The 24,183-nt window shown below is 50.0% G+C and overlaps 1 protein-coding gene and 1 non-coding gene across 8 annotated transcripts in view; one reads left to right on the forward strand and one right to left on the reverse strand.

Annotated features, from left to right (window-relative positions):
• LRSAM1 (leucine rich repeat and sterile alpha motif containing 1) overlaps window positions 1-24,183 on the forward strand; it is a 37,433-nt gene that overhangs the window by 1,592 nt on the left and 11,658 nt on the right. For all 7 annotated transcript variants that reach the window (XM_025051106.1, XM_025051109.1, XM_025051110.1 and 4 more), the window contains 17 exons: window positions 625-728; window positions 1,208-1,264; window positions 1,820-1,864; window positions 3,042-3,119; window positions 4,417-4,485; window positions 6,159-6,243; window positions 7,179-7,300; window positions 10,413-10,503; window positions 13,718-13,848; window positions 16,257-16,286; window positions 16,685-16,807; window positions 17,139-17,278; window positions 17,997-18,041; window positions 19,865-19,935; window positions 20,919-21,018; window positions 22,727-22,814; window positions 23,245-23,319. In XM_025051106.1, coding sequence (XP_024906874.1) covers window positions 657-728; window positions 1,208-1,264; window positions 1,820-1,864; window positions 3,042-3,119; window positions 4,417-4,485; window positions 6,159-6,243; window positions 7,179-7,300; window positions 10,413-10,503; window positions 13,718-13,848; window positions 16,257-16,286; window positions 16,685-16,807; window positions 17,139-17,278; window positions 17,997-18,041; window positions 19,865-19,935; window positions 20,919-21,018; window positions 22,727-22,814; window positions 23,245-23,319 — 1,422 coding nt within the window. In that variant the 5' untranslated portion in view covers window positions 625-656. The remainder of the gene's footprint in view (window positions 1-624; window positions 729-1,207; window positions 1,265-1,819; window positions 1,865-3,041; window positions 3,120-4,416; window positions 4,486-6,158; window positions 6,244-7,178; window positions 7,301-10,412; window positions 10,504-13,717; window positions 13,849-16,256; window positions 16,287-16,684; window positions 16,808-17,138; window positions 17,279-17,996; window positions 18,042-19,864; window positions 19,936-20,918; window positions 21,019-22,726; window positions 22,815-23,244; window positions 23,320-24,183) is intronic.
• LOC112484862 lies at window positions 4,006-4,124 on the reverse strand. The gene has a single exon (XR_003048269.1). It is a non-coding gene; the product is annotated as a 5S ribosomal RNA (ribosomal RNA).

Raw genomic sequence — 24,183 nt, forward strand, 5'->3', positions numbered from 1 at the left:
CACTGAACTCGATGATTGTCAGTTTCATCACTATAAACAAGACTGTGATGAGAATCAAATGGAATAATAACTGTGAGAGTGGTAAGGTGCCTGAAAATTGCTTTTGAATTTTTAGTTAAAAAATTTCTTTAGTCGCGATGTAGTTGAGCTCTCCAAGGTCATGGCTGGTTTATGTCATGCCATGTTTGATGCGTTGATACCACTCACAGTGTTTCAGAGACTAGCAGTAACTCATCAGGCCAGTCTGTTAGAGTCCCCAAAGGAAGGCCTGAGGAAACTTCTCTGGGTCAACCCCTTATCTAATGTGAAGGCGAGAAGGGGCCCAGAACGGGGCAAAGGTATGCCAAGGTCTCCCAGTGGCCAATGGCAAATGTGGGCCAGCACCCAGCTCACCTGGCTTGTCATCATTCTGCCTATGTCAACAAAGAACAAGAAGTAGTGAGCACCTGCTATGCCTGGCTCAGGGCACAGGGTGATGGTCCAGATGGACACAGCTCCTGCCCTCAGGGAACTTACAGTCCAGCAGATCAGCTGCATGCTCTGCGTTACCGCGCTGCCTGTCCTGGCTTTCGTGGGAGAGCTGTGACATATTCCCCAGGCCCTAACTTTTCTCCTATGCCCTAGTGCTGTGAAGATTGCACTAGGAAAAAGGAAGGATGCCGCTCTTCTTCCGGAAGCGGAAACCCAGTGAGGAAGCTCGGAAACGCCTGGAGTACCAGATGTGTCTGGTGAGGGGAAATATGTTTCCTCTGAGTCCATTCCCATCTCCGCCTCCGCCCCGTGAAAGAGGGCTCCGCACTTTCCCCCAAACAAACTGTGCGGCCTCGCATCAGCCTTCCCCACCTCCCCCCACCCCCAGAGGAAATCTCTGACTCACAGCAGACTGATAAGGCTGCCTGTCAGGTGCTCAGGAGTGCCCTGTACTTCCCTTCGTAGACCGATCGCACCCGTCATTACTTATTCATTTGTTCTTCCCTGCTGGCCCTCAAACCCCTTTAAACCAGGAATCTTTGGTCTGCCACAAAATGGATTAGTTGAACCAGACGCCGTCTGTGGTCCCTTGTAGATTCTTAATCCTATGTTTCTTTGCCTGGTTTGTCCACTCTGCAAGGATGTTTTGTTTGAACACTTTAAAAAAAAAACTTTTTTGTAAAAGAAAACTAAAAAAATGCACCTAAACCATCAATAAAAATTTTTTTATCCTTAGGCCAAAGAAGCTGGGGCAGATGACATTCTCGACATCTCTAAGTGTGAGCTCTCAGAGGTAAACTGGGTGGCGTCCTGGCTGTGAGTTCGGTTTCTCCTTTCTTCTTGAATCACATGTTCCTGGGGAAGACAGATGTGGACTGGGGCTTTAAAAAGTCTGGAAGTGCTGGTCAAGAGCTGTTTCCTTAGATTTTGTTCTTGTCCAAAAGAATTGAGATGATCTTTGGCCTCGATGTAGTCTTCAAGAGTCAAGGAAGCTACTTAGAAAAATGGCCCACAGATTCCTAGGGTCCTGGGAGAGTGTGGGTTTCTCTAGCCTCTGCAAAGCACTGGAGACCTTTCTTCTGCCTCTGATAGTTGATGATGGGCATGGGGAGAGTGGGCTAGGACTGGGCAGGGCACTGTCCTGCCCAGCTGATTGGAAGGGGGCGCTGCCCATACCCTGAGCAACATTCCTCACCAGCCTTTTCCCCGGGCTTAGTGCTGTTCTCTACATCAGCATTTTGCATTGTTCGCCTCCTGTTCCATCTCTCCCTCACACATGTGCCACTCAGAAAACAAATTAAAAACTGGCCAGTGGGGAGGCACTAACTCTTCTTTATTCTTCTCTTAGATTCCATTTGGGGCTTTTGCAACGTGCAAAGTTCTTCAGAAAAAGGTGAGACCGCGGGAGTGTTAGGAGCTCTCCTGGTATCCCCCTTCTTTCTGATTCTCACCCTCGCAGCCTGCAGCCGGTCTCTTCACCGTTAGGAGAGCCGGCTTTGGCATAAGACAGCCCTGGGTCACATCCTGGCTTTGCCACTCAGGCCTTGGGCAACTTCCTTAAATGCTTACATTTCGATTTCTTCATCTATGAAGTAAAGATAGTCATAGCTTTATTCTGACAGAGGTATAGTAAGATGCAAATGAGTGACAGAGCAGTCACAGAGTAAATTAATTACTGCCATGTGAACACTGAGAAACCTCATCGTTATTAATAATAAAAACCACACTCACTTCTTTCTGGACACTCCGAGGGGGTTAAGAGTGGAATGAATGATTGTTAGGAAAGTCTTTGCAGCTTTGAACGCAGCTAGGTAAGAATATTCTAAATGAATTATCTAGATCAGGGGTCTCCAGCCCCGGGGCCATGGACCAGTACCAGTTTGTGGCCTGTTAGGAATGGGGCACACAGCCCGAGGTGAGCAGTGGGTGAGCCAGTGCAGCGTCGTCTATATTTGCAGCCGCTCCCCAGCGTCACCGCCTCAGCTCCACCTCAGATCGTCAGGCACTAGATTCTCATAGGAGCACTGGTACCTGGTGCCAAAAGGGTTGGGGCCCACTGGTCTAGATGAAGGTAGGTGAGAAGTGTTCCATACCAATAGGGTGGTGAGCTCCTTGACACTAGAAGTATTCATCCAGGGGCCAGTGCTTAATAAAAACGGCGACAGATGACATGGATCAAGCACTGCACCGTGATCTGGGCTAAGTGCTTTTTGTCCATCAGCTTGTTAATCATCATGGCAGCCCTCAAAGGCAGGCACTTTATTATCCTCTATTTTCCATGTGAAGTCGGAAGCTAAGGAAGGTTAAGGTCAGAGCAACTGCATGAGGATCTCTTCTCAGAACGGAAATAGAATTAGCCCTCTAAAGTCCCTTTCACCCTTGAAATTCCAGGTCTCAGGGTCATCTGATTCCACCTTGGAGGTCCCATCCCCCACTGTGGAGTCTGAAAGAGCGGAGAGCACTGGGCTGGGCAGGGCCCATGTGCATCCTGCGCTGAGCTGGCTGCCTGTCGCCAGCCTTCCAACCTGCTGCTCTTCTTCAACCTAATGCGGCAAATCTTTCCCACACAGGTGTTGATTGTCCACACGAATCACCTCACTTCCCTGCTTCCTAAATCCTGCAGCCTCCTGAGTCTCATAACCATCAAGGTACTAGGGCCTTTCTCCCAGGCGTGGAGGACTCTGCATGGCTTTCTAGAAGTCCAGCCCCCTTTGTGTCTCCTCTGTTAAAGGGTATGCCAGTGGGCCTAACGTAATAGTCCATATAGGGTTTAATCAGCATAGTTTATTGGGCACCTTCTATGTGCTGTGCGTGGGGTGGGGTTACAGAGAGAACGAACCACAAGCTCTGCCTTTGGGGAGTTTGCTGGCCAGACAGAAAAGCACGCCATAGACTCACAGCAAGCGAACTGGCAGAGGGCGGGAAACTCATGGTCCCAGACAAGAAGGACCAGGACAGACACCTAATGGTCCCAGACAGGGAGGAACAAAATGGACGCCAGGCATCGTGTGGTCAGTGTGTGAAAGCCTGGTGACCCGGGATGACTCCCTCCTGACTGTCAGCTCCTCCAGGACCAGGACGTAGTCGCACAATACGTGAGACGTGACCCCAGAGTTGTCCCACGTGACCATGAGCTGTGACGGTGTACACACTAAGAGAAGACTTTTTATGGTTAACTCTCATTTGTTGAGATCAGGGGTAGTTTTTACTTCTCTTTATTGTCCAACATGCATTATTTTTGTAGTCAGGAAAAGATAACATTAAAATTTTTTCTCTTTATATTTGTGTTTTATATGTTTCATATATATGTATGGTATACATACACATGCATATATATGTATATTTCTTGTGTCTTTTACTTATCTTCATTGTTAAAAAATTAAATATAATTAAGCAGAAAATAGGAAAAATATAATTTCACACTCCAGAGACCCACTCAATATTTTATTGCATATTTAATTGTCTTTTTCAATATAAATATATATTTATACTCTGAAGATTTTTTAAATTTCCTTTTTTTTTTTTTTTTTTTTACACCTATAGCACCTGGTATTCCTAGGTGGTCTCCTATCCAAGTACTAACCAGGCCCAACCCTGCTTAGCTTCCGAGGTCAGACGAGATCGGGCACGTTCAGGGTGGCATGGCTGTAGACTGAAGATTTTTTTTAAACATAAATGTCTCTGCATACTTTTTTTACTCAGTAGTTAAATATTTGGCAAATAAAAGGGTGAAATGGTATAATATTTTGAAAAAGGAAATGAGATGGAATGATCATTTAGTTGGAGAGGAAAGGTTGGGTGCTCTTTATCTCAACACCAGCAGCCTAAGGCACCTGCCCCCCGCCCCCCACCCCACCAGCATGTTCTTGCCTCTCGGGAGCCAAAAATTGGAGGGACTGTCTTTGTTGGTGACTGTTAGGTTCCAAGCTTGTCTTTCTTCTGCAGGTTCTGGATCTTCATGATAACCAGCTGACAGCCCTTCCTGAGGACATAGGGCAGCTGACGGCCCTCCAGGTAGGGCCACAGGAAACAGAAAACCCACCACTGATCCCTCAGTGAGAAATTTCAGCCACACAGACCTGGAATGTTCTGGTTGTAGTCGGGCCAGGCGACACTTGGCGCCAGCTCTCCTGCCCCTTTGCTGTTAAGACACCCAGTGACGCCCCCGCCATTGCAGTCTGGGCCGTGGGTGTCTCTCTACCATATTTTTGGCTTGTCCTTTTTGAGATTTCATTACAAGCTTCCACAACTTTACAGAAAAAAGAGCCAGCAGGTCCACCTTTAAAAATGCTCAATTCAGCGCCCTAACTCTTAACTCACCGTCTCCCTGCTAATCCTGGTCAGCGGCTGCCCCTCGTCCCTGGAGTGCTCACCATGTGCCCGCGTGGAGTGGAGCCTTTCCCTTGCCTTGTGTGTTGCTTCCTCAGCCTTAGGGAGGCGGGTGTCAATTGTCCGCGTGCTTCGCAGAGGAAGAAGCAGCTTTCTTTCACGCTTAGGTTAAGTTTCTTCTCGTCACTATGCCCAGTCAGACCTGTCTTTCCAGCCTCCTCCCCTATCTCCCCTTCGCTCCCTGCAGTCAGCTTCTCTGTGTCCACCCCCGGCAGAGCCTGTCCGCAAGGCTCTTCTGCCTGAGTGGCTCGTCACCTCATCCCTGAGGACCCTTCCAACCTCCCTGAGGAGACCTACCTTGTTCACCTGTGTCTGCACCCTGGCTTCTCTCCCCGAGAGCACTGACTGCAGTGTAACGAATTATCCATCAGCCACTCCCCTCCTGAAACGTAACCGTCCGTGGGCAGTGTCCTCGCCCGGCAGTACCTCACACACAGAGGAGACTAAAAAGTGATGCGAAGAGCTTGCCAGGTGGAGGATGTTATCGCAATTTATAGAAAACTGAGGCCCAGAGGGATGACTGTGACTTGCCCAAGGTCATATAGACAAGAGGTGGCAGAACAGTAGTAACTGCCACCACTGAGACCCATAGCGAGTATCTCGGTATGGGATCTTTTGGGACATTTTTTTATGTGTGTATTTTTATAGAATTGCTGCATTCGCTGTTTTGTGACTTTCGAATACCCAGCGGTAACTTGTAACCATCCTTTGGTTCATCAAATATTCATCTGCCACGCTATTTTTAATGGCCGCTTAGCTTTCCATCGTATCTGTGTTTAATGGCTACTTAACGTGTCATCCCGTTGGCCTTGCCTACCTCCCAGCACCACATCCCGGAGGTAACATGGCCTTTGGAACCCTGTAAACCCAGTTCCAGCCCCGGTACCACCAGCTACCGGCCTTGAGAGCGGGCAGACCCCACTGCCTTAGTGCAGCTCAGTTTCCTTCTTCCTAACACTGGGACAGCTAGAGCCTTGTCACATGCTGCCTCCCCCAGACCCCTGAAACTCTTAGTCCCCTTCTCCCTCCCTTCCTGATCGTGGGACTGTGATTGGGCATTTTGTCATCTGTGTAAACGATGGACCCAGGTCCACGGTCTGGCTCTGCTCTCCTGGGCACATGATTTCACTGATCTCAGCCTCGGCTTTCTCATCCCTCGGACGGGATCATAACGACCTGTGCCTCCCTCACAGGGCTGTCAGGAGGAGGCAAAGGTGTGTGTACGGTGCCCTGGCCTGAAGTAGGCGTCTCACAACTGTCTGTACGTAGGGGTCTCATTATTCTTTCCTTTTTCTTAGGTATTGAACGTGGAAAAGAATCAACTGACGTATCTCCCACATTCCACTGGGAACCTGACCCAGCTCCAGACCCTCAATGTGAAAGGTAGGGGCAAGGAAGCCCTGACTGTGTAACCCCTGCTCAGCTCTGGGCTGTCCCAGCCAGAATCCTTCTGGGAGCCATTGAGCATAAGGGCAGCCAGTCCCCAATACGTGGGACTGACCTGTTTGGTTGCCACAGTAACCACAGACAGGGTCTTGTGGGTGGGGGGCGGACACCGTTGACAGCTAGGCCTCTGAGACTCCGTCATTCGTGTTTACAACAATAAGTGTGGTGGAAAGCAGAGTGGACTGACTGAGTGACAGTGATCCGGGAGCCACAGGGACAGTCTTGAGTCTGTCACACTCGGTAAACAGCACTTCCACAGCCACCGAAGCAGCAGTCTTTGGTCTATGAGGTAGGGAGAAGGGCAGGTGTTCTCCCCAAGTTACAGATGAAGAAGACGAGGCTCAGAGAGCAGTGACTTGCTCAAGACCCCCCCACTGTGACAGTGCCAGAACCCAGATACTAATGCATCAGTGGAGTGCCTGCCTCATAACCCGCAGCCCTTCATTTCTTCTGGCTGCTTTAAGTACTTTCCGCACAGAATGCCTCAGTACCTAAACGTAGCATGCATAATGATAAAAGTAATGGTGGCCCACTTAGGCACTGCGCCGAGGACCTCATATGCATAATCTTACCGAATCCCTCTACATTCTCTTGAGGCCAAGTGGTGGTATTATCCCACTTGACAGATGACAAAACTGTGCCCCAGGGAGGTAAAGTCAGTTTTCCAAAGTGAGCGGTGGAGTGAGGACTTGAGCCCCGGCCACTGAAACTCCACCCTCGTGTTCTCTCCTCACGGAGTCGCAGTCAGGGTCAAAGTGAGGCACATAAACCTCACCGCCCCCCCACCCCCCGCCCCGAGTCCTGGCGGCTGTCAGGCAGGAAGCTGGTGAAGGGGCTTAGGGTGCTGAGCCATGCCATTGGGCTCTCTCCAGACAACAAGCTGAAGGAGCTTCCGGACACCATAGGGGAACTTCGAAGCTTACGCACTCTCGACATCAGTGGGAACGAGATTCGGAGGTTGCCACAGATGCTAGCTCATGTTCGAACCCTGGAGGTAAGTGAAGCCATTCTTGCCTGCGGTCCTCTTTGGCCTGCCTGCCTCCCCGCTCCCACACTGCTGAATACCTGTCCTGGCCACAGGGTGCTGGGGTCACAGAGATCCCAAGGCATGGCCCTTAGGAGCTCTCAAGGCGACTGACATGAATAGTTGGAAGTCTGTGGCTTTTGCTGCCATAATGGAGGCAGAAAAATGTGTTTCTCGTGCGAAGAGAATGCAAAATCCTGATGGGATTAACACTTCCTGAAGGAGGTAGAATTCGAGCCAGACCTTGAAAGAGGAATAAGCTCTAGAGACTTAGACCAGGGTCACTGGAGCACTCTAGGTGGGGGAACAGTATGAGGAAAGGCACAGGATGTGTCAGGGGAGGGGTGGGGAGCTGAGGCGGTTGGAGGTTGCTAGGCCTGGAGGGTCCAGCTCATGGGGCACCCAGGGGCTGTCAGGGAAGGAGCGGCCTCAGCTTGGAGCTGCAGAAGCTGAGTTTCATCAGAGCAGGGGGTGCCAGGAAGTAGGGGTGGGGGGCAAACACCTCCTGGGACATCTTGTCGGTTTGCCAGGGAGGCTGTAACAAGGTACTGTGAGCTGGGTGGCTCGAACAACAAATATTTATTTTCTCACAGCTCTGGAGGCTGCAAGTCCAAGATCAAGGTGTTTGCAGGGTTGGTCTCTTCTGAGCCTCCTTGGTGTGTAGGTGCCCATCTTCTCCCTGTGTCCTCACACCATCCTCCCTCTGTACGTGTCTGTGTCCAAATTTCCTCTGCTTCTAAGGACACCAGTCTTATTGGATTAGGGCCCAGCCTGGTGACTACATTTTGGACATGATTGCCTCTGAAAAGATCCTATGTCTAAATATAGTCACAGTCTATGTTCCTCGTGGTTAGGACTTCAGCATACATATTTTTAGGGGACACAACCCAACCCCTAGCAGACACTGGCACAAGGCAAGCCTCTCGAGTAAGGCAGGTTCCCAGTGTCATGACCAGATGCTCGCACTGGCCCGGTGCTCCCGAAGGCCAGGCACTTGACTCACATTAGCTCCCTGCATCCTTCACAAAATCTGTGAGGCAAATACTGTTGTGCCCTTTGCAGATGAAGAAACTGAGGCATGGACGGTTTAAGGTGCTCGCCCAAGGGCCACACAACACTAAATAGCAAAGAGGGGATTGTGTGGATCCAGGGCCTGTGCTCCCCACCTCTGTGCAGCTCGGCCTCTGGAATAGGAACTTACCCATCCGTTCACGGTGACACATATCTGACCAAGCAAAGAGAGGCGGCTGACCCAGGTGGCTGCTCCCTGCTGCCATGGCGGCCAACCTGAGAAAGGACAGGATGGTCAGGCGGTTGTCCCTGGGCAGGCTGGAGAGACAGACCAACACGTGGGTATTCGATGTGCTGTCCAGTAGAACCTTCTGCCACGATGGAGATGTTCAGTGGCTGCTGTCCAGATCAGTAGCCACCAGCCACGTGTGGCTATCGAATACGTGAAAGATGGCTCGTATGACCAAGGAACAACCTGTGTAATTTTATTGAATTTTAGTTACTTTAAAGAGCCACCTGTGCTCAGTAGCTGCCATATTGGACAGGGCAGCTCGGAGTAGAGTGGCATTCCTAATTGAGAAGCCATCCTGAGACAGCCTGTAAGAGCGCCGTGAGTGACTCATTCTATGATGACTCTTTAAACGAAACTCCTCGAGCCGCTTGGTGGCATTTCGGACAAACTCGTCTTCAAGATGAGATGGTAACAGCAGCAATTCTTGGTTGAGGCCAAGGTCTTTTTCACATGTAATCCACTACCCGTCATACAGCCAGGTCATTAGATGTCATGCCTGTTTAAGCCCGAGGGAGCTGCAGCTCGAGGAAGCCAGGTGGCCTGTTAAAGGGCCACACAGCTGGCACATGACAAGCTGGAGTCTGAAGCCAGGGCTGTATGACCTGATTCAGTGCTGTCCAATACCTGTTCCTGCTGGTGGCGGAAATGTTCTGTGATCCATACTGTTCAGTGTGGTGGCCACTGGCCACCCACGGCTACTGAGCCCTTGAAATGTGGTGTGTGAGACTGAGGAACTGAGCCTGCAACTCTTTAATTTTAACCAATTAAAATGTAAACGTAAATGGCCACCCATGGCTCATGGCCACTGTACGAGGTGCTGCAGCCTCGGCGTCCAGGTTCTCAAGCCACCACGCTTCGCTGTCAGTGACTGATATGACCCACATGGGGTTAGTTTTCTTTAGATTCATTTCCCCAAGATGAGGTTTTCTGCTCTTGGGCCTCCCAACCCCAGGCAGTCAGTTCCTCTGCTCCAGAGGAGGCTCTCTCCTCCCCCTGCAATTCGCGTTCATTCGGCTCCCACGGGTGCAGGGTCCGTGCCGGCCAGGCTGGGACGGGCATCTGAGCTGCTCTTCTTACTCCTTGCCTTCCCCGGCCTTGTTCCTGATCCAAGACTCCCCTGGCCGCTGAGGCCTGTCTATCTGTTCCAAGCACAGAGATTGTCAGCTCCTCAAAGGGGCCTTCGGTGCCGGTACTCGGTGGCGTCAGAAGGCCTATGGGAAGTGAGAGGGTGGCAGGGGAGGGCTTGGTTAAAAAAGACACACGATGGCTGTGGGCAGTTTTGGGAGTATGTGTGGGGGCCTAGGTCCGTCTTTCCTGGGCTTCATAAACCATTGGTATAAACATATTGTTTTAAAGAGTCATATTGCATATTGTTAAAAAATTCCAATATTAAAAAATATTTCATGTAGGACATACTCTCCAACCTACCCTTACAGGAAAACACTGAGTCTGATATTTATTGCTCCAATATTTTTTCTATAAATATACTAATCTGAGAGTATATGAGTATTTTTCTTACAAAAATAGAATCTCATTCTCCGTGCTGTCTTATAACTTCCCTTTTGTCACTCATTCATGTGTTTATCAAAATACATTGATTGAGTGCTCGCTGCGTGCTAGTCACTGTTCTAGGGGCTGGGACGCAGAAGAAACAGATGTGTAAGCTTTCCCTGCCAGGCAGAGGCAACAGTAAACACAATAACTAAACCAGTGGTTTCGATTGTGATCAGCAGTTAAGTGAATGACATGCGTAAAGAGGGGATCCCCTTGTGTCTGCAGACTCTAAGCCTCGACGCCTTGTCCATGGTCTACCCACCTCAGGAGGTGTGCAGCGCCGGCCCTGCAGCCATCCAGCAGTTCCTCTGCAAAGGTAAAGCCAGGCAGCCTGCCTCCTTGGCCCCGTGAACACACATGGCCCCAGCAGCTGCCCCATACCAGCCCAGGCTGGGGCAATGGCAGACCGAGGAGGCCAAACAGATCATCACACAAGGGAATATAATCACCTGTTGCGTTTACAAGAGCACAGTGGGGCATCAGATTTAGGGGCTTCAGGGTAGGTCTGTCTGAGAAAGTGGCTGAGCGGAAACCTGAGTGATGATTAGCACTTAGACAAGAAAGAAAGGATGTTCCTGGCAGAAGGAGGTGCCCCCAGGCCCCGTCATATAGGAGAAGAAATTGATCACACTTCCTTTTTACAAAGAGCACTCCAGATGTAGGAAGGAGAAGGGATTGGAGGAAGCAAGAGTAGGGGGGCAGCCAGTTAAGAGGTCACTGGGGTCACCCAGGAGAGAGACCACAGTGGATTGGACTTGGAGAAGTGGCCGAAGTTGCTAAACCCCAGGGCCGCCCCTGGTCTGGGTGCCAGGAGGGAAGAGCAGCACACAGGCATACCTCGGAGGTATTGGGGTTCCCTTCCAGACTGCTGCAGTAAAGCCGGTCGTAATCTTTTTGCTGGTGGACGGTCTTACTTTCAATTTGTAAAAAAAAAAAAATGAAACTTCTGTGAAGCAGCAGAAAGAAGAGCAGCACACAGGCATACCTCGGAGGTATTGGGGTTCCCTTCCAGACTGCTGCAGTAAAGCCGGTCGTAATCTTTTTGCTGGTGGACGGTCTTACTTTCAATTTGTAAAAAAAAAAAAAATGCAACTTCTGTGAAGCACCATAAAGTGGGGTGCAATGCAATGAGGTGTGCCTGTACCCAGTCACCTCCTGTCAGGTTGGGCATTCTTCATAGGGCTCCCGTCACCTGTGGAACTTTCAGACCACAGGTAAGACTCATGCGTGTGTGGCCATCTGTTTTACGACAAAGGTGCCATTGCAAAGTGATGAGAAAGCAAGAGTCTTTCCAATAAATGATTCTGGAGCAATTAGATATCCACATGGTGGGTGGGGGGGGCTTTAACCTCTTCCTTAAATAGGAGAGAGGCAACACTATCCATAAAAGATTGATAAACTAGATTTCATTAAAATCAAAAACTTCTTCAAAAGGCACCATTTAGGGAAAGGAAAGGAAAGTCGTGAAGTTGGAGATGATACTCATAATGCATACATACCCAACAAAGGACTCATATCTGGAAGGTAGAACTAGAGGGCATAAGGAAAATGCATTGTCAAGAGACAGGAATCGGAATTTTATATAAGAGACTATTCAGATGACCCATAAGTGCTCCACTTCCTTTTAGTCAACAGGAATATGCAAATTAAAACTACAAAGAGATACTTAAACCCTAACACCTTCACTAAAATGGCGAAAATTCATCCATCCATACCAAGAATTAGCAAAGACATGGAGCAACAGGAGCTCCCACACACTGCAGGTGGGAGTGTAAATCGAAAACTCTTCAGAAAATGATCGTCAATATCTACTCAAGCTGAACATTCAAATACCCTGTGACCTGTCAGTTCCGTGCCTAGGTAGATGCCCAAGAGAAATGCCTGTAAACACATGACAAAGGCCAAGTACAGAAAAGCCCATAACAGCACCATCTGTAATAGCCCAGACTGAAGACAACCCCATGTCCATCAGCAGTAGAATGGACAATCAAGAACCATCAGCTGCTACAGCAGCAACCTGTGTGAACCTCTCAGACCCCGTGTGAGCTGAGAGAAGTCAGACACGGGAACATGCACTTGGATCGGTCAGCACAGGAGCTCTGAGCAGCACTAATTCCTGCTTATCAAGGCTTGTTCATTTATAAACATTCATCAAGCTGTACGTGAAGACTTTGTGCTCTTTTCTGTATGTACGTCATACTGCAGTAAAAAAAGTTACACACTCCATAACAGCTCACCAGGCCATGTGTCTACTGAACGAGTCTTTGAGCAACAGGTGATTCTACCACAGAGCTTAAGAAGAAATCCTTCGATTTATTTAAGCGGTAGCAGATATATATGTGAACTTTTTAGTTTTGCTCTTTTAAAAACAAAAGAAAAAAAAACTCACAAAAGCGATCATATTATGTGATTCTACGCCTTGCTCTTTTCACTCCAAAGTAGGTCTTGGACCTTTTCCTATCTCATTGTACGAATCAGCCTCATTTTTAACTGCCATGTAGTACTTCCCATGGTGGAGCCGTTGCTTGTGCAGCCATTGCTCGTGCAGCCATCCCCTTGCTGTGGACCTGGAGGTTATTCCCAGTTCGCCACCGATATGAGCACTGTAACCCACAGGTCTGGCACAGTGTGAGTGTTCCTCCAGGGCAGGCAGCAGTGGGGTTGGGAGGTGAAAGGGAAGAGCACTCGGTGTGGCTTTCTGAAGAGGTGACACCGTTCACACTCCTTGAGTATCTGAGAGGACCTGGTCCACCTCCACAGTCTAACACTTGGTGTTAGCGTTAAAAGTTTTCTAACCTGATGGATAAACAAGAGAGCCTATTGTGTAATTTCCTCGATTATTTGAATATTTTTTCATATGCCTACTGCCCATTTTTACTGTTTTTTATGACTTGCCTATTTATTCCCTTCCTGGGGGGCAAAAGTGGGGGGGTAACTTTACATTAAAATCTAAAACTTTTTTACCTCAAAAGGATACCATCATCAAAGCTGAAAAGATGACTTACCACCCAGAAGCAGATACTTATATTGTAGACCTAGGTTATTAGCTACAATATGTAAAAAGCACCTACAAATCAGCAAGAACAAGGCAAACAACCCAATAGAAAATGGGTAGAGTGCATGAACCCTTTGAAGTTATACAGGAGGAAACTGTGCAGAGCCAGAGAAGGCTAGCATCTTGCCCAAGGTCTCACACACAATGGGAATTATGGGTAAGGCTGGGACCCAGCCTTCTCTACTAATCTCAGGCTTTTTTGTATCACTTCATTCTCACTTGGATGGTAAAGAAGCAGGTGGTGTTCCTATTTATTCACTCAGCTGATGCTTACTGAGCACTGGCCGTATCCCAGGCCCAGGTCTTAGGACATGAATAACACGAGGATCCTGTCTAGGGCAGGGGAGCAGTGGACTGAGGTGGGGTGGGACAAGATTCTAAGGAGAAAGGAGGAAGGCAAGGGAGGCAGGAACTGGTGGCTCTGGGTACCTGGCCTGTGTCCTTCCTCTTGGTCAGCTTGTGTCATCTCTTGCAGAGTCAGGGCTGGAATACTACCCCCCTTCTCAGTACCTCCTGCCAGTCCTGGAGCAAGATGGAGCCGAGACCTCCCAGGACAGCCCCGATGGGCCCACAGACAGGTTCTCCAGGGAGGAGGTAGAGTGGCAGGTAAGGTGCACCTGCCTGCCGGCACACGGAATGGATGGTGTGTGTGCGGGAAGCCCTGGGCGTTGGTGGGTGATGTTCAGAGCTGCAGCTGCTGGACTCCTCCATCAGACTAGAAGTTCTTCTCCATCCAGACTGATGTGCGTGTATGCTTTCACAAGGCCTGTGGCCGCCTCAGCTCGCTAGCTCACCGAGCATCAGTTGCTCCAGGCTCCTCCCTGTTCTCTAACTCCCTGGGGCCTTTCAATACGGGGTTCCCTCGGTCTGGAACTCTCCCCACTCACCTGCTCCCACTAACTCAGTTCCACCCTTCAGTTCTGTTTAAACATCACATCCTCCGAGAAGCCTTCCCCGACACACCAGCCCAGGTCAGGTCTGTTGCATGTTCTCAGAGCACCCTGTATGCTTCCTTGGGAGCGCTTGTCACGGCTCTACGTTAAATGAAGAATTACATGGGCTTTGATTGTTTTTAATGTCGGTCTGCTCTGCTGGATGGAGCTTCATGGGAGTGGGGCTCGCGTCCCTATTGTTCATGGTTGTCCCTCAGCAAATACTTGCTGCCTCAATGCCACTGGCTGTACAGGACGCCTGTCGTGATCCCCGTCTAGTGAAGAGGTCGGGCACACATGTCGGCAGCGCCAGCAACAGGCTGGCCCTCCCAGGTCCCTGTTACGTGCACAGGCAGATACAGGCAGACCTCAGAGAGAGTGTGGTTCAGTTCCAAACCACCGCAGTACAGTATTGTGATAAAGCGAGTCACGTGACTTTTTTGGTTTCCCAGTGCACATAAAAGTTCTATTTACACTGCGCTGTCATCTATTAAGTGTGCGATAGCATTATGTCTAAAAAACAATGTATGTACCTTAATTTAAAAATACGTTATTGCTAAAAAAAGTTAATCATCTGAACCTTCAGCAAGTCATAACCTTTTTGCTGGTGGACGGTCTTGCCTCGATGTTGATGAAAACATAAGCATAATGAAACGATGTATGCCTGTATATATATTTTTCCAAAGGCATAAATTATATGTAAGTAGATGCATGGACCTGGGTCTGATAATGATAGTTACATGGGGGGCGCGGGGGACCAGGATTAGGCCTGGGCGTGATCAGTGGGTACTTTAGTTTCATATGTCATGTTTTAATTTTCCACAGGAGAATATATTCAAATATCATCTGTATAATATCTGAAGATTATGCAGATAATAAAGATTATTATAAAGATTAATTTTAAAAATCTTACTCCTACCTCAGGATAGGAAAAATCCTATTTTCTTATAGGATGCTGCTTCTACAGTTTAGACAGAAACTGGTCCTGGTCTCAGAGCTAGAGAACTAAATTGAAAGGCCACTAAAAATGTGTGTGTGTATGTGTGTGTGTTGTTTAACTACAGAAATAATTCATGCTCCTTGTTATAAATCTAAACATATAGAAATATGCACCGCAAGTGGATGCCACCCCTGTCCCTGCAGTCCACCCCCTAGAGCAGTGGTCCCCAACCTTTTCAGCACCAGGGACCAGTGCTCCTATGGGAATCTAACGCCCGACGATCGGAGGTGGAGCTGAGGCGGTGATGCTGGCGCTGGACCCGACGATCGGAGGTAGAGCTGAGGCAGTGGGTGATGCTGGCGCTGGGGAGCAGCTGCAGATACAGATGAAGCTTCACTCGCTCACCCGCCGCTCACCTCCTGCTGTGCGGCCCTGTTCCTAACAGGCCACAGACTGGTACCGGTCTGCAGCCCGGGGGTTGGGGACCTGTGCCCTAGAGGTAATCATCATGAACTGGTCAGCAAACCTCCTTCCTGACTTTCGTCTCAGCAACTACAAAACTCAGTATAGAGTTTTGTCGATGTTGTTTTTACAAGAGTGGAATCAGACTACACATGGGGTGAAAGATGGCTGACATCTTTTCCTGTAGCTACACCCACATTCGCCCCATTACTTTGACAGTTGTATGACATTTCACTGTGTGGACGCACCGTGACTTATTAATCAATCACCTGTTGGTGGACATTTATTTCTAGCGTTTTCACTCTTTGGAGCAGTCCTGCAGGAATTTATGCAGACTCCCTGGTGCATTGAGGGCTCTTCTGGTGGGCTACCGCCGAGTCCTGCAGGGGTGTTGTGCAGGCATACACGGGAAGCAGATACCCCATTTCTTGGTCTCCTCTTCGGAGCTCCACACCTTCTCAGTGTTGCGTCCCCAGGACTGTTGAAGACCTCCCTACAGTGTGCCCAGCCCCATGGTTCTCAACTCCGGTGTCCACCAGAACCATCTGCAACTCTTTATCGAACTCCCACCCCCTCATCCTCACCCCCCACCAATCCACCACCGTTCTGCGGAGTGGGCCTGGGAGTCTTAATGGTGTCAGGCTGCCTGCCTTCTCTGACCACTGTCTTTTTCTCCCCAGAATAGGTTCTCAGACTACGAGAAGAGGAAGGTAAGAAAATGCCATTTGTTCTCTGTGACTTTTCTTCTCATTAAAGATCTCAACTGTTATCAAAGACTTGAGGACATGAGTCTTTCCTGCCTCTAAGTTAAAGGGGAAAGCAATGCTTTTCTCTTACGTACATGGCCTCGGCATCTCCTCCCACCGCCTCGGTGCGGGTCGAGTATCTCCACTTGACAGGTGAGAAGACCGAGGCTCTGAGAGGTCGAGCCCAACCCCCAGGCTCCAAACTGCCAGCCTCTGCCAGCAGACGGCCTTTTTTTTTCAAGGGAGGCCCTGGGGGTGTTGCTCAGCCTTAAGATCCGCAGCCTGCACTGTTCAGAGTTGTGAACATGTCCTAATGTTCCCAGAGCCTATGCTATTAGTCACCGAGATCTACATTCTTGCAGGAACAGAAGATGCTGGAGAAACTTGAGTTTGAACGGCGCCTAGAACTCGGGCAGCGAGAGCATGCCCAGCTCCTTCAGCAGAGCAGTAGTCAGAAGGACGAGATCCTTCAGACAGTCAAGGAGGTTCGTGAGCAGCCAGGTGGGGTCAGCACCCCTGCCAGGGCCTCCTGACGCCAGCCAAGGTCCCTCTGATGTGGGGAGGCGGTGGGAGTAAGCCATCTCACGTCCATCCGCCAGGACCTGGGGGCCCTCACAGATCACCTAGTTCAGCCTCCTCGCATGCAGTGGGTACCCTGAGCCCAGCGAGGGGAGGCCCTGGCCCAAGGTCACACAGAAAGGGCTGGCAGGACGGGGACAGGAAAGCCGCTCTCCTAGCACCAGTCCGGGGCCCCTCGCTGCCCTACAGCACCTGAGGGAGGCCCAGCTTCTCAGGGCCGCCGCCTGCCCTGTGCAGGAGCAGTCGCGGCTGGAGCAGGGCCTGAGCGAGCGCCAGCGTCACCTCGAAGAGGACCGGCAGCGGCTGCAGGAGGAGCTGAAGCGGACGGAGCAGAACATCTCCAACCGGATCCAGAAACTCCTACAGGACAATCAGAGGTCAGGCGTCCATCCCCCCGGACCCCAGGGTGGGGGTTTGCCTCCCACCACCGGCTCCACTCCTGCCCAAGGTTTCCACCTTGAGATCCAGTCCTGGTGCTGCAGTGTGCACCAGCTTAAAAGGGGAGACTCTGATCTGGGCGTGAGGTCAGCCGTTCACTGGTGGGGAGGTGTGGCTTAGCGAGTCCCGTCTGGGTGGGAGCTGCAGGGAGCAGGTCTCCACAGGGCTTGGGAGAAAGGGGGCCAGATGGAGCTCTCAGGAAGCCGGAGAAAGTCGAGTCACGGTCCGTTGTGGAAAGACCAGAAATGCTTTGGCCACATCCCCTGTTGCTTTTGGCTTGCCCCTGCGCCATCCAGCAGTCACACGGTGCCTGCGTGTGCAGCCCAGCGTGCGGTCACCACCGAGGGCATCCAGGAAGGCCGCCCTTTGTCGGCCGCTTCTTACGTGCCATGCACTTTATATTTTCTCACTCACTCTTCACAAATATTCCACGAGGTTTTTATTATTATCATTGTTTCCACGTCATGGACGAGGCACTGGGGCTTAGAGCAGTTGAGTAACTGGCTGGAGGACGTAGAGCCCCTCGGTGGGACTAAGAGGCCCCAGTGCAGTCATTAAGCCCCCTCTACGCAGCCAGCACGGGTAGGGGACGGCAGTGCTGTTGGAAACAGGCCTGCTGGTGACGACCACGGGGACCTTTCACGGATTTCTCCACAGGCAAAAGAAGAGTTCTGAGATTTTGAAGTCGCTGGAGAATGAAAGGTCAGTGTTCAGCTCCAGCACTTTCTCAGCACGGGCCCTTCCTCTGGGGACAGACTGTCTGTGATTCCCAAGGATCATGCCACAAAGTTTTCCTAAAGCTGTAAGGAGAGTCACCTCACTGGGGAATACTGAATTAAGAATCACTATCTGCAAGTTTATTAAAACACATGTACACCCCTGAGAAAAATTCAGGCGCGAATGAAAACATATGTATAATGTCCAACTATATTCCTAGTATAAAAAAAGAAATTAGAAAAGCATCTGCATTTCTGGGGGAAATTTTTTTGTGTGTAAATTATATACAAAAAGATAATCTGTAGCCATTCAGTGTCTTGTAGGAGAATATTCCTTATTAAAGGAAACACAGTATATTGCTAAGTAGACAAGGGGGGGCCTACGGTCTGTCATTTCTTGAAGACACTCTGTCATTTCTTGAAGACAACAAAAGGACTCGCCCCCGATGGTTTACTCTGAATGATTTTGAGAGGTGAGATTAGAGGTCGTGGTATTTGGATTTTCCCTTTGTGGTTTCTGTATTTTCTAAGCTTACTGCATTGAGATGCACCAGTTCAGTAATTAGAAAAGATGATAGTTGGGAAGGACAAACCCCCGACACACACACTTCCTGAGGTATCAATGGGATCCCTCTGGTTCTCTGGGATCCCAAAATAGCAGAAGGGACTTTGCTGCTGTCCTTGTGCCCCGCCTTCTAGACCCCTCAGCACCAGAGAAGACCACCCACGGGGCACTCCCGCCAGGCGGCAGGGTAGCCCATCATCCCGCCCACTTCGGCAGCATCGCTGCAGTAGCCTGGGGTGGTCAAGGCCCAGCTGAGTGGTGGCCGGCGGCATCATTTACTCAACACATACTAACCAAGTGCCCTTTCTATTCTGGGCCTGGCCAGGGCCTGGGCCAAACAGTACCCCATATGCGGCCTTCCCTTGAGCAGCCTGTGGTCCTGGGCAGGAGGCGCGGGTGGCCACATGGTACGTGCTTCTGCCAACAAAGTCAGACCCTGCGGAAATCAGGGTTGTCTTTCCAAGCTGTTATTTCCAGTTTAGTGTGGGGTTAAAAATGCAGATAAGCAGAGCATGCGCTTATGTACGTGCAATTACTCTTTATTTTCATTTATTATATCATGCATGTATTTCCATGCCAAGAACATTATTATTTGTAACAGCTACAGAGTATTCCATTACATGATTATATCATCATTTATTTAATCAGCCCTCTGTTCATGGACATTTAGTTGTTTCTAGTTTTTCACAATTATAAACACTGTTGCAGTGACTGTCTTCTAAACACACCTATATGCATTGCGTGAATATTTTTGGAGGACATAGTCAGAGGACTTCTGAGAGTTATTGCCAAATTGCCTCCCAAAAACATTTTGCCAGTTTACACTCCTCTCACCAGTATGTGAAAGTGCCCATTTCACCCCCTTCATTGCTATCATCAATGGTTATCAGTTTTCTTGATATCAACTGATGCGATAAATGAAAAAAAGATTTTACTTTTTTTAGTTATCGATGACATTAAGCATCTTCCCACACGTTTATCAGTCACTTGTATTTAAGTATCAATGAAATAGCTGTTTGCGTCCTTTGCCCATTTTTCTAAGGAAATGTTCATCTTTTCGTGCAAGAAACTGTAACTACAAGGCTGAGGGTAGGCAGGGTCCTGGCAGAGGCGCAGGATGCAGGGCGAGCTTGTCTGGGTTGGCACATCAAGGAGGACTTCCTGAAGGAAGCGGGGTTCACCTGGCGGGATTTCCACTTGGAAGTGTTAGGTTTGCTGAATAAATGGATGGATTGTTCTTCTAGAATAAGAATGGAACAGCTGATGTCCATAACCCAGGAGGAGACAGAGAACCTGCGGAGACGGGAGATTGCCTGTGAGTCTCGGGGGGCGGGAAGGGGAGCAGGGGGCGTGGCGAGGGGTCCTGGGAACAGAGCTCGGCTGACTGGAGGGTGCAGAGCTCTGTCCCTGTTGGTCAACCATAGAGGGCACTGATTGTTACCCCTTAAGCCGGGACACATTCATAAAAAGTAAGAAGTGGTATGTTTAGATAACAGTTTAATTTTTTATTGTGATAAAATTTATGTAACATAAAATTTACTATTTTAACCACTTTTTTAACCACTGTGGCATCAAGTACACTGTTGTGTAACCATCACCACCTCCCCCACCCCCATCTCCAGAACTCTTTTCATCTTGCAAAACTGCAACTCTGTACCCGTTAAATAAACTCATTTCCCACTCCCCCATCCCCTGGCACCCACCATTCTACTTTCTGTCTCTATGAATTCAACCGCTCTAGGGACCCATATAAGTGGAATCATACAGCATTTGTCATTTGTGACTGGCTTCTTTCACTTATGTTCTCAAGTTTCATTCATGTTGTAGCTTATTGCTGAATTTCTTTCCCTTTTAAGGCTGAATAATATTCTGTTGTATGGATATACCACATTTTGTTCATCCATTCATTTGTCAGTGGGCACTTTGGTTGTTTTCACCTTTTGGCCACTGTGAATAATGCTGCTATGAACATGAGTGGATGCATATCTATTCAATTCTCTACTTTCAATTTTTTTATTTTTTTAAATTTATAAATATGCATTAACATTTGACTAGAAAAATATACATATTAAAATGTAGTAATTTCTCTGGGTGACAAGATTATAGAAGGTTTTGTGCGTAGTGTTCAGCATTTTATCACGGGTCAATCTTTCAAGCTTGAGTGACTTCTATAGTTAAAAAAAAAAAAAAAGATTTTTTTTTCAGGGTGACTATCAGGCGAGTAGCTGGGTCAGACCTGTGAGGCCACCCCAGACGCGGCTGCCCCTCTCTCAGCCCCTGCCCCCCGTGTTTCCTCAGCCGCCATGCAGCAGATGCTGACGGAGAGCTGCAAGAACCGGTTCATCCAGATGGCCTACGAGTCCCAGAGGCAGAACTTGGTCCAGCAGGCCTGTTCCAGGTAAGGTAAGGAGAGGCTTCCTGAGGAAGGGAGTTGGGGGAGCCGGCTCGGGGCCCAGGAAGTCCCCTGCCCTCGGCCACCCCAGCCTCGGCCATGCTGTCAGGAGCAAATGGTGACTGGTCATCATGACTTTTCTCTCTGGACCCCACGATCCTATCTTGGGCTGTGATAAAGTGACAGTACCTCATTTTATTGCGCTTAGCTTCATCACACTTTGCAGATACTGTGTTTCTTACAAATTAAAGGTTTGTGGCAACTGTGTGTCAAGCAAGTCTATCGGTGCCGTTTTTCCAACAGGCGCAAATGATGGTTAGCATTTTTTAGCAATAAAGTATTTTTAAATCAGGTATGTACACTTTTTAGACTTAGTACTGTTATACATTCGATAGACCATGGTGTAGTGTAAACACAATTTTTATATGAAGGGGAAACCCAAAAAATTCGTGTGATTCACTTGCAATATTCGCTTTATTAGGGGGTCCCGGAACCAAACCTGCACTATCTCCCAGGTTCACCCGTAATCTCTACCACGTCTCATGCACTTCCTGTGTGCCAGGCTCTCGGCTAAGTGATGCGTGTTAGCTTAGTGAGCCTCTGAGGGATGTATTACTCTCAGCCCCATTTTACAATCACAACTCAGACTGAGAGACTGTGCGACACACCCAAGGAAACACAGCTAGCGGGTGGCAGAGTGGGGTGTGCTCTTGACCACGGTGCACTTGTCATCTCCGAGAGTCTCCACAGGTTGGGAGCAGGGTGCACTGGAGGGGACATGACAGGGTTGCCTGCATGCCGATGGCCACTCTGAGTCTGGCTCCCCAAGTTCACTGCAACACTGTGGGTTGTCTGTTGAAGGAGCCACAGGTGTCTGGCAGAGCCAGGTAACAAAAGCCCAGTTGGTGCTCAGGAGCCCCAGACAGGGACAGGCCAGCAGCCCTGGCTGCCTTTGTGTTTTTCTTCCCATTCAGGTGACACAGCTGCCAGCTTCCCCTGTGTCCTCAGGGGCGGGGCTTCCTCCCTCCTTTCCTGGCGATATGACATTGTGCCTAGCACAGGCACTTCTTCTGCCAGTAACTGTGAAGTCCTGGGCGAGTTACTTCCCCTCCCTGAGCCTCAATTTTCTTATCAGAAAACTAGGGAAAAGTCACCTACTTCCTGGAGTTTCTGGGGGACTTAACGAGCCTAAATGAGCATAATGTCTGCCACATAGGGTTCGATAAAAACAGCTGTTATTATGAAACAAACTCAAAACCGTGATTATACCAAAGTAGGGACATAGGCAAGGTTGCAGGGTTTGGATTTTTGTGCCAAAATCACTAGATTTGTTCTCGCGGGCGGAGAGCAGATCCACTGCCAGGGCAAGAAACGCTGGGGTGCGGGGCGCAGCGGTTGGTGCCCAGGGAAGGACGGCTTTCTCAAGACCTGAGTGGCGTGCCTAGGAGGTCACGTCCTGCTGGAGGGGTATTGGACAACCCAGAGATTACCTCTTCCAGTTCTCGAGATACAGACTCTGTCACCTTCCTTCCAGAGCCATGGGATTCAGACAGACTCCATGTCCACACCCAGCCTGGGACATGGCCCCCAGCAGGCACTCCATTTATTGCTGAATGAATAAATGGTTTATCTTGACCTCCTGCAAGGCGCCTGGCACATAGTAGGTGCTCAGAAAATGTTGAGAGAGTGAATGAATTTGCCGTCTTTCCGGCAGCATGGCTGAAATGGATGAGCGTTTCCAGCAGATTCTGTCATGGCAGCAGATGGATCAGAACAAAGCCATCAGCCAGATCCTGCAGGAGGTAAGCCCTGGCCCAGGGCGTGAGACAGGGGTACAGGCGGGGTACAGTGAGCCCGGGGCAGAGCCTCAGAACTCCACAGGGAGCCCCGTCCTAGATGGAGGGTAAGACCCAAGATGCTTAGTGTGTTTAGTACAGTCAGGAAGAGAGGGGCAGGGAGAGGCCTCTGGGCGGTGATTTTCTAGACACCGAAATCTAGAGAAGCACCCGCCTTCCCTGGCGGGTGTCCACCCCCCAGGCTGTGAGGACCCCGTGGTAAGGGCTGAAAGGGCAGAGGCGATGCGCTCACACCTCGGAGGGGGAGCGCTGCAGGACCTTGCACTTCTCATTCCCACGCCCGCTGCCCCTGTCTCCTCTCCGGCTGGCTCAGCCGGCCCACTGGGAGCACGCGACCGCCCAGCCCCTGCTGAGCAGGCCGTGATCTCTGTTGCAGAGCGCCATGCAGAAGGCCGCGTTTGAGGCTCTCCAGGTGAAGAAAGACCTGATGCATCGGCAGATCAGGAACCAGGTCAGTGTGGGGGTCATAGGCCCCCACCCACACCTGTCCTGTCAGCACAGACACGCAGAGGTGTCTGGACAGGCCGCGTTAAGCTTGCATCCTGGCTCCTTCACTTGCCGGCTCAGAGTCTCCCCTCAGAACCTCCCTTTCCTCCAGAGCCCAGGTCAGGGGCTGTTGCCAGGTGCCTCGAGGCAGCACTATAAGTGCCTGGCAAGTGTGACCTGCACGTTTCTCACGCTTCCTCACACTTCTGGGCTAAGGGGAAGGGCAGCTCCGACTCTCAGCCTCGGGGCAGCCTCCGCGCTGACCAGGCCGCAGGCAGACCAGACCCCTCACTGGGGGAGAGCAGCGGCTCAAGCCCCAATATCCCCATCCACTCATACTGGGGACCTGGGGCAGATTGGATCCCCCACCCGAGGGGGCAGGGTGGGCCCGATGTCAGCTGAGTTGTGACCTGGGCCTGGCAGGGAGGGACGTTTTCTCGCCTGGGCCCCGCCGCTGACGTGTAGCCTGGCCTTGGGCAGCCCCACCGCTGTGGCCTCTCTGCCACCTCCATGGAGTGGGGCTGTGCAGGACCCGCTTGGCCTTCCTGGGCAAGGTGGGGCGGGCGGCTGGAGGTAGAGTGAGCTTTCAAGCTACGGGAACGCTCATCACATCGTACTCAACGTACTTTGAATTTCACATTTTGCATGTTTTTTTTCTTTTTCTTTTTCTTTTTCTTTTTCTTTTTTTCTTTTTTTGGCCTAAACCGACTTACCATTTTTTTTCCCTCTTTAATTTAAATCCCACATAGCCAGACATGAAGCTCATTCCTCTGACCAGGGGTTGGTGGGGATATAGGAACTTAGGGACAAGAATCAAAGGTCGTAGGCA

The sequence above is a fragment of the Pteropus alecto genome, unplaced genomic scaffold, assembly GCF_000325575.1.
Source record: "Pteropus alecto unplaced genomic scaffold, ASM32557v1 scaffold67, whole genome shotgun sequence".
Classification (NCBI taxonomy): domain Eukaryota; kingdom Metazoa; phylum Chordata; class Mammalia; order Chiroptera; family Pteropodidae; genus Pteropus; species Pteropus alecto.